This window comes from Electrophorus electricus, chromosome 8 (genome assembly GCF_013358815.1).
Source record: "Electrophorus electricus isolate fEleEle1 chromosome 8, fEleEle1.pri, whole genome shotgun sequence".
NCBI classification, from domain to species: Eukaryota; Metazoa; Chordata; class Actinopteri; order Gymnotiformes; family Gymnotidae; genus Electrophorus; species Electrophorus electricus.
Window position 1 is genome coordinate 12,761,516 of NC_049542.1, and position 22,292 is coordinate 12,783,807.

At 41.1% G+C, this 22,292-nt stretch overlaps 1 protein-coding gene across 2 annotated transcripts; it reads right to left on the reverse strand.

The window, feature by feature from the left end:
- Positions 1–360: 360 nt before the first annotated feature.
- tmem170b (transmembrane protein 170B) lies at positions 361–12,479 on the reverse strand. Of its 2 annotated transcripts, XM_035529380.1 has the most exons (4): positions 12,139–12,479; positions 5,161–5,225; positions 4,917–5,087; positions 4,573–4,661 (listed from the first exon to the last, which is right to left on the reverse strand). In XM_035529380.1, exons 1-3 carry the CDS (start codon positions 12,302–12,304, stop codon positions 4,917–4,919), a joined length of 402 nt encoding a protein of 133 aa, XP_035385273.1. In that variant the 5' UTR covers positions 12,305–12,479; the 3' UTR covers positions 4,573–4,661. The 2 variants fall into 2 exon arrangements, with proteins under 2 accessions (XP_035385272.1, XP_035385273.1); XM_035529379.1 differs by lacking the exons at positions 4,573–4,661; positions 4,917–5,087; positions 5,161–5,225 and adding exons at positions 361–1,103; positions 2,666–2,836.
- Between the last annotated feature and the right edge of the window lie 9,813 nt (positions 12,480–22,292).

The window sequence follows — 22,292 nt, forward strand, 5'->3', positions numbered from 1 at the left end:
TAACCAAAACCATTTTCCACAAAGGTATATTTCACAATGTTTAGGGCTTTCTTTTAAAGTTAAAAATGTCACATTTTACCATTTCACATTTAAAATTTTTAATTTAATTCTTGATTAAAAATGCTTAAATTCTTATGGAGAAGTAATCTCACACCCTTTAGGTCTGGGAGAGGTACAAACGCTTAAAAGGTGCAAAGCATATGACATTCATTCTTAAGAATATATGTGTGTGTGTGTGTGTGTGTGTGTGTGTGTGTGTGTGTGTGTGTGTGTGTGTGTGTGTGTGTGTGTACTCTAGCACATATCCATAATACTATACTTGTAAACTGTAGTTATCACACAAAGAGGAATGGCTAAAAATATCCGGTTCATTACATAAATGTAGTTGGTGTTTTACCCTCTTGGTGGCGCACATGTGCCAGCTTTGTCTCTATGGTGGCTGAAGTCGAACGAGATCATCTGATACAGTTCTGAAAGAAAACATTTCCCAAAAGTGCAATGGAGAAACAGAACAAATGAACAAAACTCCCACAGAAAGCCACTTGGGTTTTCCTGTTGTGGGTTCCCTGCTAGTCGTCAAGGCAGTTGGGACATTGATTGACTCCCTGTAATAGACCAGCAACCACCACAGTGCTGCTCTTGAACAGAAAGATTTGATGCATTCAATCCCATTTCATATGGAGGTCCGTTCTGCCACAGCAGTGGGGTTCACTCGGATGTCCATTCTGCCTCGGCAATGTGGTTCACTGTTGTGGCAATGGGGTTTGTTGTCATCGCAATGGGGTTCGTTGCTGTGGCGATGGGGTTCACTGTTGCGATGATGGTGTGGCCCACTCTGTCCTCTCCAACAGCCCTACATCCAAATCTCAGCTTCCTCTACCGTTCTCATAGGCTCCACCTCATGTGTCTTGCCCCCAACTCTTCTACCAGCTGGTTTGCTATCATGTGCATCAGTCACTCAGTGTGGTCCATTCAGAGAGTTGCAAGGATGCGGGAGAAGGAGATGAGGACAGTGAGAGTGGTCTGGCCCACCCCAAACACCAGTGCCTCCAGAGGAGCCATGTCCTTTCCCGCGACGCGGTACACCCCAGCTACTGCTGCACCTAAGAGTAGCAGTGCACAGTCAGACCATGATGCTTAAAAAATTAAATAAAAGCAAAGAAAATCTCCCTGGGGGTCTATGTGAGGACTACTCATTCCATTTGTTGTTACATTATTTCACCAAGTTTCACCAAGTTATCTGATGAGAAATTTGCTGCTGAGATGAGAAATCTGATAGGCTGGTAGTTGTTCAGTATCAGGCCAAGGTCAAGAGTCTGGACAGACTCTTCCTCACAGTATTCCATATTTACTACAGCACATCATACATCATAATGCATGCTAAGTAGGCAGAAGACTTTAAGGTATACAAACTGCACAGCTTGGCATGCAGACTTGCTTCTTTCTAAGTTTTATGGGTGTAAGACAAGCCAGACCAGAAAGGAAGAAACAATACATTTGGTCAACTATTGAAAACTGCATATGATCTATGTTCATAACACCATGGGGTCAGAGGCCTGCAGCCTCTAGCACAGTATATTTTTGTAGAAGTTTCTGTTAGAAATATATCCCATTCACTCACAGAGAGTAGAAGCACAAAACATGTTCCCCTCCTTCAGAGCCATCCTGTTTGCATAAAGGACAGGAGGCTCTGGTGGACAGGACCTTCAGTCCAGAAGTGAGGCAGGGGATTTGTGCTGGCATTAAATCTGCACATGCTCAAGCACACATGCGGGTATGTTGTGATCAACATGAGTTAGGTTGCATTAAACATACCCCTTAGTTTTATGGTCTCTTAGCAGAGGCAGAACAGGAGAAAGAGAGAGAGAAAGAGCAAGAGAGAGAGAGTGAGAGAGAGAGAGAGAGAGAGAGAGAGAGAGAGAGAGAGAGAGAGAGAGAGAGAGAGAATTACTTATGGCCCTTCCAGTGAGCAAGGAAAGGAAGAGTGAAGAAGTATGGGTATTGAATGAGATGAAGTGGAGGGGTAAAGAGTTTAATGGTTTGAGAGTAGATAGACTGGACTAGTGGAGAGACACGATCAGTCTCGGAGAGCGGAGAGATGGGACCAGTGGAGAAACGGGATCAGTCTCAATAAGAGTGGAGAGGTGGCATCAGTCTCAGGGAGAGCAGAGAGATGGGACCATCTCAGGGGGAGAAGAGAGATGGGATTAGTTTAAGGAAGCATGGAGAGAGGGGATCAGTCTCAGGGTAAGTGGAGAGACAGGTCCAGCCTCAGGGAGAGCAGGGAGACCAATGAGCAGAGGTAAGAAGTGGAATTCAAGGGGAATCCTTCTAGACCAGCAGAGGAGGGACAATGGACATAACAATTGCGATGTTTATAATAAAACTACAACTGGAGAAGAACTGATCCCTCTTCTATAATAGGTAGCTAGGATTAGGGTTAAGGTGAACCCTAACCCGCCTCTATGATAGGTGAGGAGTAGAAAGGTCAGAGAATGTGTGAAGAGGAGCAAGATAACATCAGGAACAGGAAGATAGAGAAAGAAAGGATAAGTATTGGCAGTGTAGTTGTGGCACACAAAGATTAAAATAAAGAGCATCAGAAGGACAGATGGGTGGAACACAGGGGCGAAGCATGGGGTGGAGCTGAAAGTGGCATACTCACTGGTGATGACGCTGCCGGTGAGAGAAGCAAGGAAGCCCACGCTGACGATCACTACGGTGATGAGGCGGCCACGCCTGTGCCTCTGCAGCATGACACACATTAGCAGACCGACGGCACCGTGCACAAGCAGAGAGGAGAAGAGGCACCAGAGGAACACCCAGTACCACATTTCTGTAAAACACACACACACACACGCACACACACAAAAACACAACTCAAAAGTGCCACAACTCTGAGAAGCAGACTGGAGGAAGTCGTGGTGGGGTGTGAGGGTGGAGGGTGGAGGGTGGAGGGTGGGTTGGCGGTAGAGTGTAGGTGTGGGGTGGAGTGGGTTCACACTATGAATCATCATGGACACACGCACAGGTAAGTTCAAACACTTATCTCTTATTATGTCCACACATCCAAATTGAATATACACATTTAAAAACTCAAGAGTGTTTGCAATTTTCTCCTGGAACCTGGAACACATCAAAACTGGTAAAATGGTATACATCTTGCATTTATCTATACAAAGTACATAGCTTTTATATAGCTTTTAACTGTGCCCCCAACCACCAGGTTCATCTTGGCAGACACAGACAGCTGCGCCGCTATTCCTGTCGAAACAAGTTAAGTATGCTCATTTTATTGCGTTTAAATGTCTCTCACATGGGAGTTTGGTGCACTTGGTGATGCATCTTATATATGGTAGCAAGAGTTTAATACATATGCCCTACCTTCCCTCCTTTATCCATTTGCTCCATCTTTCTCTTTCTCTCTCTCTCCTTTCCTCCCTCTCTACACTATGTGATATGCCAGCAGACAGACATTCCTATGTAGCAATGAACCTAGAGCAGTCACAGCAGCCTTACCTCTCCTCACAGAAAGGCAAGAGCCAGAATTCCAGTAATCTGCAATCTTTTAGAACCTTCCAGAAGCCAACAGCCAGACTGATTCCACAACAGCTGATGAAGGATCAGAGTGGAAAACTGATCTGTGATCAGCTAAAGCCCAAGTAATTCCACAACACAAGTTCAGCTTTGATGTGCATTGAAAATTTAACTTTCGTATTTCATTTTAAATGCTCACTCTTCTTTTCCAGTACCACAAACAAATAAGCAACAAGTGCCAGAAAGACATAATGCATGATGAAATGTCACTCATGCTTACAAAAAGTTTTTTATTCTGTAATTCTGTATTCTGTATTATTTTTGTTCAGTCCACAGGTATCATATATGTGCAGTGCCTTATATATACTGTGCTCTAGACTGTAGGCCAGTCCTCATGCTCCAGGGTTTTATGTCACAGCCACATTAATTTATTGTCAACACTTTTGACTACTGAGAGTAAGCCAGAATTGTTACTGTAACTAAACAGGTGCACAAGACAGCCTAGTTTCAGCTCAGCTGTGGTGTCCAGTCATGTGTAGCACACACACACACACACACACACACACACACACACACACACACACACACACATACACACATACATACACACACACACACACACACACACACACGTTATTTTTAGTAGTAGTAGTAGTAGTAGTAGTAGTAGTAGTAGCAGCAGCAATAATAGTAGCAGCAGCAATAATAGTAGCAGCAGTATTAAGTGAAATTTTAAATGTAAAAATGTTCAGTGCTTTGGCAATGTTGTGTTTTACAGTCATGTCAGTAAAAGCCATCCTGACTTGAGAGCTAGAGAGAGAGAGAGAGAGAGAGAGAGAGAGAGAGAGAGAGAGAGAGAGAGAGAGAGAGAGAGAGAGTGAATGAGAGGCAGAGAGAGAGAGAAAGAATGTGATTAAAGAAAGAGTGTCATTACAGACAGTAGTGTCAGAAGTTATCACAAGTCTCTCCACACAATAGATCCATTAGCTGAGTGAGGCAACAAACCATACCCTCTGTGCCAGCCTTTGCCAGCATCATTACGGTGCACAGAGCAGAGTGAGAGAGGAGATCTGCACGACAGAGGCCCCCCACTACACTGCCCAGCTACTTCATTTAAGAGAAGTCTGGAAGAAGCAAAAACAGAGTGTTCTCTTTGAAACAGAGTGCTTTATTTGAAAAGTCATCAATGTAAAGGATAGAAGCTTCCCAAATTATTTTCTTCAGATTCAGATTTTCTTATGGACAACTATCAAGACTTATGGTTAGTCAAGCCACAAACATTTAAGACTAAACTAAACAATGAAACCATGTTTCGGATTAGAGAGTGACAGTCACACAAAGCAGTTTGTGCATATTTATTATTGTACTGTAGCACCCACCTACAGTTCAAACTGTTTTAAAACAGACCATCCAAGAGTCTCCTTCACAGGTGATGAAGCAGAGTAGTCCAGATGCACAGAGAGGCCAGTAATCAGTCCCACAATGCACTGAGGTACTCCCACAATGCCCTGGTGTAATTCCCCCAATGCCCTAGGGTACTCAGAAGGGTCCTGAGGGGGAAAGTGCACCACATGACTAAGAGCTGAAGGCCCACTGGAATCACACTGACACCCACTAACTCACCGGCAGCACCAGCATGACGTACTCCCAGTCTCTGTCACACACCCGCACACACGCATCCTGTTCACCTGGAAACACAAAGGAGGTGTGTGAGTGGAGGCCTCTGTAATGAACTTCCTTGTAGTCTTCCAGGCAGCGGTGCAGGAGAGCAGGAACATTCACCCCAAAGGCATCTCCATGTCCCAAAGGCATTGCCATGTCCTAAAGGCATCACCAAGCCCCAAAGGTATCTCACACCCCAAAAGTATCCCACGCTTAAAGGCATCGCCACGCTCCAAAGGCATCCCACGCCCCAAAGGTATCCCAACGCCCCTGTGGTGGGCTTAGCTTTGGTGCTGTGCATGGGTGTGGGGCAGACACAGTAAAACCATAAGGTCTCTGACCATCAATTTCATTTCTCAAGTGTGTCATGCAGGGCTTTTGAGTGTGTCATGCAGGACCTGTGGGGGTGTCATGCAGGGATCGACCATGTGGGTGTGTCATGCAGGGCCCAACTTTGTGTATGTGAGGCACTTCATTACTCTGCTACCACATACAAAGCAGCTGGAGTCTTCTGCATATTGTTGTCACTGCCTTGTAAGCATGGTACCTCAGACAGAAAAGCCCACAAAAACATTAGGAACCTATTCAGAATGTGAAACCAGTGGTCAGTGGTCAAATTAAAGTAGTTCTCACAGAGTTTGTCATTCATATTAAATCAAGGCTTTTACCTTATTACATTTGCTCTTACATGATTTACTAGGGTTGGGGTTTCTCTATTTATGTGGTTTACTAAGGTTAGGGTTTCTTTCCTAACATGGTTTTCTAGGGCTTGGGTTACACGTCCATGAACAGCCTCGGTAAACACAGGCCTTATAATGTCAACAAAGCTCCCACATATAACACAATAAACCCGACATTTGAGTTCCTACACTTGTGTTCTCACACACTTAAGAAAATTCTACCTAAAGTAATTGAGCCTTTACTAAATTTAATAAACTCCTTGAACACTGACTATGGGCCTAAATCATTCAACTTAGCAGTAATCAGACCACTTAACAAAAAATCTAACCTTGACTCATGTCAGATGTCAAACTACAGGCCGATATCAAACCTTCCATTTATTTCCAAGATCTTAGTAAGCTCATACCTGAATCAGAACCAGATACAAGAAGTCTTTTAGTCAGGGTTTAGGCTTCATCATAGTACAGAGACAGCACTGTTAAAGTAGTTAATGACCTGTTTCCACTGCTATGTTGATGATACTCAGCTATATGTCTCAGCCAAACCAGAAAACATATATCATCTTAGCATTACCGAGGAGTACGTAAAGGACATCAGAAACGGGATGTGAGAAACTTTCTCTCACTTAATCCTGACAAAACAGAAGCCCACAGACAGCTAGGTCCTCACTCTCTAATTACTTAATGAACCTCGATAATTTCCCGATCACATCTTCCTTAACAGTTAAAGATCTTGGAGTGATTGTGGATCTCAGTCTCTCGTTCGAAGATTATGTAAATAATATTTCCAGGACCACTTTTCTCTCCATCATGAAAATTACAAAGATTAGGAACATACTCTCCTCACATGATGCAGAAAACTAGTCCATGCATTTATCACTTTAAGACTGGACTACTGTAATGGCTTACTATCTGGCTGTACCACTAAGTGCCTAAACAAACTCCAGCTAGTTCAAAATGCAACAGCCAGAGTTCACTAGAACTAGAAATTTTAATCACATTACTCCCAGCTTAGCTACATTATATTGGCTCCCAGTAAAATTTCGTATTGATAAGAAAATCTACAACATGGGGCAGAGCCTTTTCCTGTAAAGGTCCCATACTATGGAATAACCTTCCTGTAAATGTTTGAGACTCAGACACAGTCTCAATATTTAAGGCTAGGATGAAAACCTATCGGTACAGTCAGGCATTTTATTAACTACTTCCCATCTTAGGTAAAGGTGTAGATCTGGGGGTCCATGGGCATTGACAGTTATGGTAAACTGGGATGTTATGATGCTGTCACTTCACCTCTCTTCTGTTGATCAAGTTTGTAGACTGAGAGCGGCGGAGTGGTGATTTCCAGGGTGCCCTAATGCCTGTGTTTCCTTCTGGCTCTACCCTTTTACCTGTGCTGCCATAGATAGATCTACCGGAGTCCATCTTTGCACATAATACTTCCCTGATTTACAGACCTTTCACTGGGGGCTTGGACTTGGTCATGTGTAAAGCTGCTTTGTGACAACAGCTGTATAAATACATTTGACTTTGATTTTAGCTTTCACACATGCAGCATTCTTGTGGCATGCTGTACCCATAGCTTTATTCATGATGAACGTCTGTGCATGCCATGTGCACCTCAGCTACATGGCAGAGCCTGTAAAACAACATAAGCAATGGAAGTAAATCATGCTGTGAGAGGAACACAGCCTTGCAAACACGAGCACAAAGAGTGACATGCAGCAGCTCCTCTGAATAAGGAGCCATGACAGGGCTATATACACAAGAGTGATAAACACAAAGCAATACACACAGAGTGATATACACAGAAAAAGATACATAGAGTGATATACACAGAGTGATGTATACAGAGTGATGTACACAGAATGATGTACACAGAATGATGTACACAGAGTAACTGCATGTCTGCATGTCACCACCGACACTGCCCTGCTTGGTGTCCAGCAGTAAGGAGAGCCTGAGTGTAGAACACATCCTAAATTTTCCTGGAGTCACTGAAATGTCTGTCTCAGAGACTCCACTATCACGAACTCAAAGGTACGTCTTTCTCAGAGACGCCATTATCAACAGCTAGTGTGTTTAGGTGTATGATCCTGTGCTTTTTGTGTGTGTGTGTGTGTGTGTGTGTGTGTGTGTGTGTGTGTGTGTGTGTGTGTGTGTGTGTGTGTGTGTGTGTGTGTGTGTGTGTGTGTGTGTGTGTGTGTGCATGTGAGAATAACAGCCTGAACAGCCTCACACAGGTCGCCGGATGTGGCAGTTTGAGTGGAGAAGTTCAGCATACATGAGAGTGACCCAGGTTTTAGTGTTAGAAAGAGTTTCTATTGCAAACCTCAGACATCTCAGTGGTCAGTATACTAGTTTAGCGATTCTTCTGCGTGCATCATCTACTTAATGAAGCTGTTATTACTTGCCTATAGAAATAAACTGCCTTGGTTAAAACTAATTTTTCAGCTAATTTAAGTTTCTAAGAATGCACTGTGGACTGTGCTGGATCCTCTAATATCAAAGGAAAAGCCTATGGATGTGAGATCCCTACATAAGCTTCTTTCAGACCCGAAGAAATAGCACATGACATTTGTCTAAGTCCTCTTTGCCAGTTTTGTCATAGCTCAGTGACATGAACATGTAAGGATTTCTTACAAACTGTATTGTGCATGCACACATGTTGTTTGAGTTTTAGCTAAGAGTGTGGTGTGTTAGAATTAGTGTGTCTAGTTGTAGCCTATGTGCTGATATAAGATATCTGGTCAGTAATATGAATGGTGTTAAATGCTGATATAAACTATCTGGTGAGAAATGTAAAGATGAATGGCAATTAAACTGTTATTAAATTCCCTTAGTTACCCTGTATGGCAACTACCAATCGCATGATTGTTCTGGAGCCTGTGGAACTAAGTTTGTCCCTTTTCGCTTCTCATTTCACCCTTCATTCACATTACAAACTTTCTGCCACAACCACCCTCTGAGAAGGTTTGAGCACACCAGGATCAGATGTTCTGTAAACCCACTTCTGCATCAGATACTATGGTGGCCATCCACCACCCACCAATTGCTGTAACACCACCCACCTACTACTCTAACACCACTCACCTGCCCCTGTACACCATACACCTGCCCGTATACCACCCTCCTGCCCCTGTAATACCACCAACCTGTTCTTGTAACACCACCCACCTGCTATTGTACCACCACTCACTTGCTGCTGTAACACCACTCACTTGCTGCTGTAACACCACCCACCTGGTACTGTAACACGACTCACCTGCCGATTTAACACCACTCAGTTGTTGCTGTAACACCACTCACCTGATACTGTAACACCACCCACCTGCTGCTGTAATACCACACACACTTGCTGCTGTAACACCACTATGTCCACACTCAACTCATTCCATCACTCTGGTGCAGATTCTGGCATCTTTCTCTCATCTGTACAGACATTTTTCATCCATTACTCTTTATGACTTTTTAACAGTGATCTGTATCTTGCAGCAATCTATGTGAGTTTCTGTCTTCCACTGTCTGGTTACTGCTGCTAAATTAATGTGGCTTTATTTCTTAACAATTCAATAATCAGATATTGTTGACACACCTGAGGTTTTGGCTAATATTATTTTGATTGTTCAGTTTCATGATGGCCATTTCTTTATTAGCTTTGAGACATGCTCACCCTGTTAAAAACAGCAGCAACAAAGCTCAGATGTGAATGCCACTCCATTCTGACTCCATATGCATGAACTTGAGATGTAGTGATCCACAGCAGTCCATATGTAATTTCAGAGAGTGAGTGGACAGTGAATCACTTGTTTGTGGTGTCTGGCAATGGGGAGGATGCTAGGATGAACAGGACTGCAGTTCTTATATGATTCACCCCATACAGATGTAAACAGCCTCACAATTAAGATGACATTCTTTACAACAGCCTCATCTGTTTCATGTTAAATGTGCTTTAGTATAGAAACAAGACAAGATATCTGTTACCACCAAAGATGGGTAGTAGCATACAACATTTACTCCGTTACATTTACTTAATTAACATAGACAAATTGTACATCTAAGAGGTACTTTGAGCTGCATTATAATCTATGTTACTCCCATTAAATATTTAAATCATTTTAATTTAACACACATATTGTGTGTTTCATTCAACTCCTGGTATCTCTATAACCTGGTCTGTCCAGTGTGTAAGGGTTACTGAGATCCCTAAAGATGACCACTGAGGGGTACTGCTTTGATTCCGTAATTTAGCCAACTGGATAACCGGAAGTAGACTGACATAACGAATAATGAACAGGCAAGATTTCCCACATGGGTTGGAAGCAAATCTCTCTGCTATGGTGCATGACAACATTTGTAGCTATAGCTAACTAGTCCCACATCCTGCTATTAGCGGAGTACTGACCCTACCAAAGCTCCTTCCAGGTCCAGGTCCCATCCGATTCAGGAAAAATAGGTCCTTACTTTACTTTATAACTTTTATCATTTTTTTTATAGAACTTTTTTTTAACTTCATAACTTTGACTTGGACAAATGTCAAGAGCAATTAGCAAATCAGCCTTAAACAATGTTGTGTCATAAATCCACATACAGCACCTTCAAACCTCACTTATGAGGTGTTAATTTAAATTACCTTAAATGAAGAGATGGTACATCATTTTAAGTTGGAAACAACAAATTTTATTGAAATTAATTTGAAGAGAAATTACGTTCCTGACATATTAATTTGGTGTTTCTGTGTGCTGCCTAAATCAAGATGTGATTTTGCAGTTCTATTAAGATTAAAGTAGTTAACATAGATTTTGTCCCATGCAAAAACAATACCTCTATATTATGTGTTTTTACATGCTGAATCCAAATATGGCTTTTTGAATTCCTGTATCACCAATATTTTTTTTGTTCCAGTGCACTGGTATATCTTTATGTGTAGTATGGAAAAGTGCTACCAAGGGAAGTGGATCTCTTCTATGTTGGCAGACTACTGCTGGATACTGAGGAGGGGTGTTCCTGCAGCTACATATAAGTGAAAATCATACAATTTTACATTTTAGAAGTGGATTAGTACATATTTTAAGTCTTTGAATAAGTAATATACTTATTTTAAAATGTAATAGCTCTGTCACTTAAACCATGCATGATTGAAAAATTATAAAAACAGATTAAAATTCAGACTAAAAGAGAAATACAAGGTCCACCAAACTTAGTTTGTGGAACAAAAAAAAGTTGGGTTTTTTTTTTGTTTAGTGTTATTAAATAAGATGTGAGGAAGTAATTCACTAGTAGTCTTTTACTGAAGAGCTTCTTACTTTTACCTGAGTAAACTTGAGTAATTACTATCTTAAAATACTTTTACCTGAGTGCAGTTTTTGGCAACTCTACCTGCCTCTGGTCATTACCCAATTACTTGCAAACTACACTTTGTTCAAATCAAACAAATAGATAAAACCGCTAGTGTTAAATCTACACCTACATATATGGTGTTACTATAACACCTATTAATTGCTCATATGCTCAAGGTTCAATGAATCGTGTATTTACAGAAGAGTCTGAGAGAAAGGCGCAGCTCAACTGTATAGTTATGTAAACCTTATTGGGCTGCGTAATGAGAACATTCCACTAACAGTCTCATAGCTTTATCAGCATCCCTCGTGTGTGACATTTGGAGTCGTGACAGCCGTATATTAGCCATATATTTAAATGAATCAACTCATACGAGTAGTGGGTACATGGAATGTTTCTGAGGCGATGTGTGATCTGTGCAAGCGATACGCTAGAGGAAGCTAATAGTAATTATTAATGACTATTCCACTGTACACGACTCGGATCACACCGTATCTGCCATGAAGAGGAGGATACGGTGACCTGCTTATTTAGATAGATCGAATATTCAGACGTCAACACCAGAGGTTTAGCAAGTGTGAGCTACTTAAGTGAGCGTCGTGTTAATAACGCTGTTATTTACTGACAAATTATATGTGACGAGATATATACGTTGTCTGTGTGAGCCTTGAGTGGGTACCGGTATTGCAACATCAAAGTCCTCCAGCTACGCACCCGTGAGCATTCGGCACCCGGGCTATGAATATCCATTTAAAAATGGATGCGCGCATCTGCACGCGTCGCCCAATCTGTCCTACCGTACACCAACTCGTATGTATCGACAGGCAAGTGTGCGTAACCCCGGCGACACCGATGATGGATGGAACGATGTGGTCCTGGTTACAAGATTTTATTGGAGGTCCCGGTTGCTGGAACATACCTGTAAAGTGTTGCAGCGTTGGTATTGTGCCTTTCACCCACAGACTCAGAACTTGCTGCACGGACAGGTTAAGAGAATAATTCTTGCTCATGTTTCTGCCGCTTCCGCCGCCCGGGATCGCACTCCTCTTTGTCAAATGGCTGAATGAGGCTTTTGAAGAAGGCATTGAGAAGACCGGGTGTCATGAGGAGGCTTTTCCTCCGGTGCGCCCTCTTTACCGGTTCCTATGCTTCGGCTTGACGGTCTCCGGTCGGGTGAGGAAAGGACCGCTGCTTCGTCTACTCATACCTGATAGTACAAGCAGCTGCTTGGGGGCCATGATGGTTACGGCCACGGAGCGCTCCGCGCACAGCCGCCCTACATAGGCTGGTCTTTCTAAGCTTAAAGGCGCCGTCCCTCTTAAAGGGACGAAATCGGTTAAAACAGGAGCCACGATAAAAACAAATACTGTAGTCCCTTGTGTAGTTGAGGAACGACAAACAACGCAAATAAACAAAGGCTCGCCTAAAAATACTTGTAATCTTTCACGGTTTAACACTTTGCAAAGTCACGGCGCATAAAAAGTGACTCCTACTATGCTTAGATGATTTCAGGACAATTAATGTGGTCTGCTCAGGACACCTGATCTACCAAAGGGTTTTGTGTCTATTTCCAATATTTACAGTGTTAAAGATCTAACATATAAATTCAGCATCGGGAAACTTTTCTGAAATAACTGTTAAGAAGTTACAGAATATGTTCTATTGCATTGGAAGTAGTCTGGATAATCACAGTAGTCTAGATCATCTCAGTAGTCTAGATATTCACCGTAGACCAGATAATCACAGTAGACTAGATCATCACAGTAGTCCAGATAAACACAGTAATCTAGATAATCACAATAGACTAGATAAAATGGTATTGGTTAATACATGCTCATTAAGAGAAAGACTAACAAAACTGTCACTTCAGACTGAAGAGAGTGTAACAGCTGGTCTAGGGTTAAGGATAGACTTAGGGTTAACCCACAAGTCTAGTTTTGATGAAATTGCTGAAAATAATATTTTGTGACTTTAAGGCATGGCTGCGAATAGTTTTACAATCACAAGACATTCGAGAAACTGTTTACTCCTTTGTAGCCCATGGAATTAAAGAAGTCAGACATTTTATCTGTGACACCAAGACACCTCTGAACACTTCACCCTGACTGAGGCTTGCATTACGAACACCTCAGCCTGACTGAACCTGATCTAATGTTCTGAAACTGAAATGATCAATTTGTGTTATCAGTGACCCCAATAACAATTTAATAGCAAATTGCCATTTACTTAATATTTGTTTTAATTAATATTTGTATTACTTGATGTTTGTTTAGGCAGCTTTAAGGGTGCATCCATCAAGACTGTCTTTCAGGACCACTGTGCTGTAATTCTGCATTTTCCTATACCACCTGCAGCCCCAGCATGCTCCACCCACATATCTGCCTCCAACTCCATCCAGGGCTCCACTTGAGGCTCCTACTCAGGCTGCATCTTCCATCAAGTGCAGTATCACTTCCTAAGCCCAGGATGCAGCTCTCAGGTTTCCCCATTGTGCTCTCCACATTGTCTATATTACATCAAATGCCCAAAAGAAGCCTTTGCAGTGTCTCAAAGGGCTCACTAAACAGGCTCAGGTCTCCAGTGTTTGTGTCTCAGAGCTGCAAGAGAAAGGGAGTGATGTAGCACAGACATGTCTGGGGGTGAGTGGGGGGTGATCTGAGCATTCATGGAGTGACAGTTGACTCACTCTTTGTCTGAAGGACATGTGCAGGCCAATGTTAACAGATAAAAGAGTTTTCCATAGTGCAGAGTGGCTTTGAAGCTCACTGAGCTGTGGTCTGTGTGTGCAGGCCACTGTAGAGAGACTACTCCAGTCAAAGCACACAGATCCAGATTGATCTCTCCTATGTCATAATATATTGTTAAGAGTACAATGCTCCCTGTTAACTTTGCTTTTTAGCAGATGGCCATAAAGAATATCTAAAGTAAAAACATCAAGATGTGGCAAATCCCACACCAAGCAATTGGCAGATTTGCATTTTATTTTGTTGAAACAGCTTGAACATTAATTCAGGGTAAAAATAACTGATTACTGACATAAAATATTACATTTCCTCATTTAATATTAGGCCTGTTAATTTCATCTTGACACAACAAAGTCATTTGAATATCACAAAGACCGCCCTCATTTAGATGTCATGACCTTACCTTTAATGAAGCTGTCTGAATTTAAACAAACAAATACTTTAGTGTATTTGCATATGAACTTTGCAATGATTTTCAATCGTCTCCTTTTTTTTCATCAGTGGAACACTTGTTTATGGAAAATCTGAACCACTGAATGCTGGTTCTTATATTTGGCCACAAGGGGGCCCTGTGCGCCTGCAGACATATGAGGGAAGCAAGCGTTCCCAGACCAGGTATGATATGGATAGTACAATTGTGCTCATTACAGTATGAAAGACATAGTCAACAAAGTTTTTATATATACCACCAATGCTGACCCCCCCCTCCCCGCAACCAAACATAGACTTACTCATATTTTGTTATTTTCCTCAATGTTCTGTTTAAGAATCTGCTGTACTGTCAGTCCCAGGAGTCTATAAGTGCGTTATAAATGAGGGAAATTCTAATGTAATGTGAGAATCTCCTGTTTGACTAATGAGTCTGTCCACACACTATCAATGTGTGGTTAGATGTCAGCATTTTGCCAGAGGGTTGAGCAGTGGGGGGGGGGGGGGGGGTATGGGGGTGTAACTGCAGCCATATCTTTGTGTCCTGGATCTCTTTCACTCTTTTTTAATGTGAGACCTTTGTTTCAGCATGTAGCTGAATAGGAGAGGGTGGTACTTTACTGGAAGCATGCACACTCTATACTTTGCTTTGTCAGTTCATCCCACTCTGTCTTTGTGAGTGCACAGACCAGCATCAAGACCAGCATGGAGATCAGCATGGAGACTTCAAAGCAGTGCTGCCTTGCTTTGGGTTCTGCAGGTTATACAAAAGACAGCAATTATCCAAAAGATCATACAGAGCAGTTCAAACTGAGTGGTCCACTCAGAGCAATCTGTGCAGTTTGCGCTCACCTAGACATTTCCCTAGCCTGTTTCCACTGATGTTCCCTTAAGTGTGTGGCTGTGTAGATTCTACTGATGTGGGGCACTAAGGGTTTAGTGTGGGAGATAATCAGTTGGATCTCTTCAGTGGCACTCTTGCTATACAGGAACACCTGTGCACTTACCTGCCTCCACCTGTCTCCAGCTCAGCCTGCCCTGGATTACATGATCTCAATATTCTGTGTTCTTCAGAAGTTTAGTTTCCTGCTTTACTTTACGCTTAGAAATAAATCTCTTTTCCATTTATATTAGCAATGTTAGCTTAAGTGTTAAAAGAAAATGAATCAACTAATTAACAAATAGTCTAAAATAAACAAATAGACTAAAATACCTTGTTAATCACGTCATATCTATTTGAGTTTATATTTTAGACACATGGGAACATTTTAGACACATTGACTCCAGAACCTGCAATGTGAAACGTCATGGCTCCCAGCAGAAGGAGCAGGAATCCTGTCACTGATGGGAGTACCTTAGAGATGGGAGTACACCAGAAGGTGTACACAGAATTGCTCGACCATATGTGTGATAAAAAATAATCATATTTATTTTAGAATACCACTAAATGAGATGGTATGTAGCATGTTGAAATGTGACCTTGTGATGTCAAAACCTTGCAAACAGTAATTAAATCCTCAGGCCAACATTCAGCCTAGATCACAGGCTTTGCCAGAAATGCTGGCCAGAAGTCTCCATCTTCCTCCAGATTTTGCTGCTGACAAAGACACTCACCACCATAAACCGTAGACTAACCATCTTTGTCTGCTATTATGAGGAGAGGCAGATACTGGCCTGTTCGTTAGATTCTATAATTCTCTACCCAATCAGCTGTTCCTGGGACCCAGAGATGACATTGGGAGAATTACATCCATGGCACCTGTAAAACTGACTAAGGGTGTAGCTCATATTTCATACTGCTGCCTCCTTCATTTCTCTGTCCTACATCCTCCAGCCGGTGAGCTGGAAACCAATAGCACTCCATCATCATTAAGTACGTATCAGTTCTCTAAATGTGCTCAGAGGAATCAAGAACAGCAGAGAGGAGGTTGTCAGAATGAAGAAACACAGGTATGTCCTATTGTGAAGACTTTTTCTATCACAGCATGTGTCATACGGCTATGGTATAAAATCTCCACATCCAGGCTCATCTGGTTCATTTTAAAAGTCACTGGCATGAGTGACCATTTTTTAACTTTAATTTGCATTTTCAACATTTTCTTGATCTACTAATTGGCCAATTTAGGTTTTCATGTTCAATATGTTGGTCATGTTTGTAAATTCACAGATGAAGCATGTACTTCTAAATAGCATTTTACATGGCACATGTTTCAGACTAAATAAATTATCACTGCATCAGGTGTTTCACATTGCAGGAGAATCATAGGGTGAGTGTGCGATTAAAATAATACCTTTGGATATCAGCAGGTCTGTAAAAACTCCAGTGACAGATGATACAGTTGTGCATCACATCATCAGATGCTACAGTTGTGCATCACATCATCAGATGATACAGCTGTGCATCACAAGTGATGTCGCGTGAAAGTGATGACGATGTGAACAAGGATATTTCTGTCTGTAAATCTTCAGCGTTGATTCTTCCAGTCTCACATCTTTTCCTTGGTTTCCTCAGGGTGTGGAACTAAGACGTTCGGATCAATTGAAGTTATGAGATGCACCCTGAGTGAATTTCAGTGTTCACTTTCAGCAGAGATAACTCACTAGACTGGAGACTATGACCACAGCTAAGAATAGCAAACAAAACATAACAAGGGCCAGTTAACATACGTGCATTTAAGATCACATGAGCAATTTTTAAGTAATTAATTTCTTAAAGTAAGTAAGTAGCTCAAAGTAGTATTGGGTTCTCACAAAGAAAACCCGCCGTGTTGAATTAACACTCAATGTTAAGTTTTCCTCTAATCTCAGTATGGATTTGCATACACAGCTGTGCAGTGAGCTACTCTTCCAAAAGATACCAAAGACTTTTCGTATGTTTTGAGGTGTTTAGGTGGTTTTTTAGGTGTTCATTTGGTGTTTTTGTTTAATGGAAGTGGTGTGAAACTCTAAAAACAGCAGAAAATAACAGTATGGATTTCAGTATAAGCCATCAGATAAAGTATAAAATAAACACACAAAGTAGATTAATACAAAGAACAAAACAAATTGTCTTGTCTGTGAGTATGCTACAATGCAGTACAAGCTGCTGACCTGCATAGCAAAAATGTCTGCTACCAATTTCATTGAACTGACACAAATAGTAAGAATATTATTTTCTTTATGGAGCATACGGATATATTTTATGTTTAGTACAATTTGCAGTTACTTATGTTTTTATTCCATCTCACTGCTCTTATATTACTTAAATAGTATGTATCACTATTACCTAACTAGTGTGGCAAGCATGGAGACATTAAACACAATATCTACTAAAAAAAAAAAAAAAGCACAATGTATGTTTTGTTCCATTAAACAATACACTCATAAACAATGCCTTAACAAGAGGAAAGAAGGGGTGGAGAAAGATGTTTCATTCTCCACTGTGCACAACAAAACAGTGGCTTAACAGTAAAAGGAAGTGCACCATTAGGGGACGCCAAAGCTAATTTATTGCTGGAGGCATTTTGAGCCCAGCTGCACTTACAAAAACACCATAGGTGCTAATTTCATTTCATTTGGCTGTGTAGTATTGTTATCTCAGTATAAGTGATAGAAACTCCATGATCCCCTACTAGTGCACTTACATTACTGTTAAGTCATGATCAGATGTCTAATAGGGTGTCATTAGCTTTATGTTAAACTGGCAGTTTTGGAAGAGGAAAAAAAAAGTTATAATATAGTAGCTAAAGATATAGACACTGTAAAAAGTGGAGTGTAGTACACACCTTATCCTTAGAGTATAATTTTAAAATATATTTATACCTTTACCATTATGGCCTTATTGTTTATCTTATCTTACACCTGCCCCTACATGACTATCATATATGGCTATTTTGCTAGAGATCATCATTATGTGTCCTGATATTTATGTCTCATCTGTAGTTCTGAAATTACAGTTGTCATTGCTCAAATCAACACTGCTCTTGAGCACAGTACTGGACTATTGGAATCACCATGCTGTAACTGAGTGAAAACTGACCCATGTTGGTTCTAACTGAATATCATAGTTCAAGAATGAAAATTAGTCTAAGAAAGTGTTGAAGGAAGCATGCACTGCAAAAGAAATGAGGACATCCTGTGCAAAAACACACATAACGATAAGCATCTGCACGCATAGCCACCTTGCACAAGTTCACTCGCTGGTGCAACAGCACCTATAGGGTTCACAAGGTTGTCCTGGAGCTGCATTTCTACCACAACACTGTGGCAGCCACAAACAGACAACGAAACATCGTCAAACTCAGCTTAGAGTGACAAGAGTGAGCCAGTGACACTCAACACTTTAACCAAGCCTTTCACACATATAGACTCCCCTTATAATGCTCCACATGGTTGGTGCGTTCAACTTTCTGCAACAGCTCCAGAAGGCTTCAATTCAGCCTGTGGTATCTAATGTTGAAGCTGATCCTACATACCGCACATATACTCCTTAACATTTTCTATTGTTCAATTTTTTTTTCAACATTTCCACTGTCAATCTATCCAGATCCTCACTACAAGCATTTCATTGTGCACCCCATGTTTTGATTCTCACCAAATCACAAGTTGTCTCGTGAATAAAGTCATGCCTTGCTAGACTCATGTCTTAAACTTGTTGAAGCACAACATTAACAATACACTCCTACACAATCACATGTAAAGTGTCATATTATGTTTGAGCAAACGGAAGCCCGCAAACACACCACTCGGGTTAACCACCCAGCTTCCCTCTTCCCAAGTGCACATATACAGAAAAGTTTTGTGCGCAACACAATTTTAACACTTGAGAATAACTATGTAATGTGTTCCTAGGGTTCACTGTGAGAAAGCTAATTGTTAAAAAACCTTTGGAAATTCCATGGTATTGGACAGCATGTGTCTGTGTGATATTCAGTTCACACACACACACACACACACACACACACACAAAATACTTGCTTGTTCATGTTAAACCCACCACAGTTTCAGGGGTGGGAGGGTACATGCTATTTGAGGTTTTCAAAATAAAATATCATAAAAAGATTTAACTACAGCACTTGGGCTGAACCATTCCTTAACCCTGAACTTAAACCTAACCCAGCTTTACTCCATCACCCTATAGGACTCTAATACATACAGGAGGGAATCCAAATGCAAGGTCACAGTCGATGGAAAAGAAACAAGCTATACAGGCTAGTTTCAAGAACACAGGAGATCAGAGAGCAGAAGAAAAATACTACAGTCCAAAAGCCAAAGAAGAAAAAACCCAAACATAAAGGTCAAAAACAGGATGTGACCAGAACTCAGGAGTCCCACTCATTGTGAAGGTATTCAGCACCCTATCCTTCACAATGAGGGATAAGAACACCAGTGTTTATATAGGCAGGTGACTAAGGGAAGACAGGTGTGTAGAGTTAGTGTTCTATTGAGGATGCTCGATGTGGATGTGGTAACAACGATTGTATATCACTTAAGATGTCTATTACCAATATTTTTATTTTACTTTCAAATGAATTCTTCAAACCAAATCACATTCAGGGCAAAATAACAACCTCAGTTTAGAATGCAAAAAATAGGGGGTGATCTACACAATATTTGGTATTTGGAGCATTTGGTTCAGATTCAGATTCAGGCCAGATATATGATAAAAAGTTCTATGATTTGATTCCTCCCTCCACCCTCCAACCCCCACTCCTCACACCACCACAATCCCCAACACACTCCAAACACCACCTCCCACCCCCTCCAACTCCATACCCCAGAACTCCGCCACATACACTCCAACATCCACCCTCCAACCCCATACCCCAGAACTCCGCCACACACACTCCAACATCCACCTCCCACATCCTCCAACCCCAGAACCCCCACACACCCACCCCTCCACCTCCCCACCACATCACTCTTATTCTACAGTTCGCGGGTCAAACGCAAACATTCGCACAATGTATTACATTGTGTCATCACATCTTAATTCATATATATATATATATATATATATATATAGAGAGAGAGAGAGAGAGAGAGAGAGAGAGAGAGAGAGAGAGAGATTCAAAATTGATATTCAAAAGTGCACTTTGCTTGCACAGCTGATGAAGGGCCTCAGTCAGATATGTTCTCTTTCTCAGGAAACTCTGTATACCTTACTACAATTTTGTATATTTCTACAGTACACTGCAGTTACTTAACTAGAATCTTTTTTGGATATATATATATAGCATAGTATTTATGGCATAGTATATATGGTACAGTTTACAGAGTTCAGTTCATAGTTAATACCTCTAAACATATTGTTTATGAGACTTATATTTAAAGCTTTTTACCCAAGATGTTATAGTACCATGACACTGCTACTCACAGTTTTCTGTGGATTATAATTTGGCTGGCATCATGAAGTGAATTTGTGAAGCAGTCAAATCCAACTGATGCTCAATTTATTAATAAACAACTAATTAACAGCAAATCGCACATCTGTGCAAGTGTTTTGGTAAATGCAGCTACTCATCGGCTGTAATGAAAACAATGTTTTGGGTTGGGCTGACATCACTGGCTTGGATGGAGCTGGCTACAAATTACAGGGCACCCTAACCTCCACTCAAATGGGCACTGTCTAAACAGCAGCACAGATGGGGAAAAGTAATGTGTGGTTCTCAGAGGAAAGAAAACTGTTTATCAGAAGAGAGAGTTTATGAATTGATGGTCACAGACGTGCAAGTTCAGATGTACATATTTGACGTTGCACTGGTAAGAGAATCTTGTTTTTTGCAAAACCTAACTGATGGCCTGAATGCCGCAGGGCAACAAGCAGCACGCACAGAACTATGTCGACGTAGACAGACATTTTTTACGTAATACACAAACGAGGAACAATAAACGTTGATGGCACTCACACAAGAGACTAGGAAAAGGTGCTGCAAACAATGAACAATTAACAACTACAGCAACACACAGTGAACATGAACACTAATACTAACATGAACATGTACAATGACCGACAATGTGGTACAACAGACAGGGGGTTTAAATACAAGCATAAATAAAACAAAGAACAGGGTGCAGGTTTGTATTTAACAAGGGGGTGTGGCAACAAACAAGCAGTCACATTGAACACAGTCAACAATAGACTCCCAGTGAATGCTGCGGGCCACATCACATGATCAGTGGGGAGAGGACCGTACCATGACACTAACATGGACAACTTCTTTGTCAAATGCCCCAAAATCCCACCCCCCCCACCCCCAACCATGCAAACGCATACTACATAAATTACTGAGTAAAAGTACTAAATAAAATCCATATAAAATACATTATGACATTATGATTTGTTGTTAAATTTCACATGCAAATAAATAAGTTGATTGTTAAAAATATGAGAAGTGCGAACAGATGTTTTTGAGGAAATATGAAGCTGTCAGTATGCAAAAGTGGTATTATGACATGATGACCTGATGACATGATTACATGCCATGATGACACACTGTCACCAGTGTTATTCTGGCTTTTCCTTCTGTGGCTTTTGATTATCATGCTCACTTACATCCTTTGACTGAATAATAGAGATGTTTTATATTTTTGCATAAACAATCCTGTTGCCATCCAAAGGGTCAGAATGTATTTTCTGGGGGGAAAAGAGAGATTAAATATCATTCTCCTATGGAGTTTATTCATATCCAGTGTCTGGGTAAATTCCACTCTGCATGGCTTGGCATTTATTTTTTACCATTTGTCTGTGTGTTTTATTTAGGGGTTAGGGTTAGTGATAAAGATATCAGGAGTTCACAGGCCACTGACTGCATGTGTGTGTATGTGTGCATTGTATAAGATCTCTGTATGCATTTTGGAACAGAAGTCCTAGTATGAAACTTGCTCTTTTCTTGTATACTGTACAGTTGGTTTTCCTCTT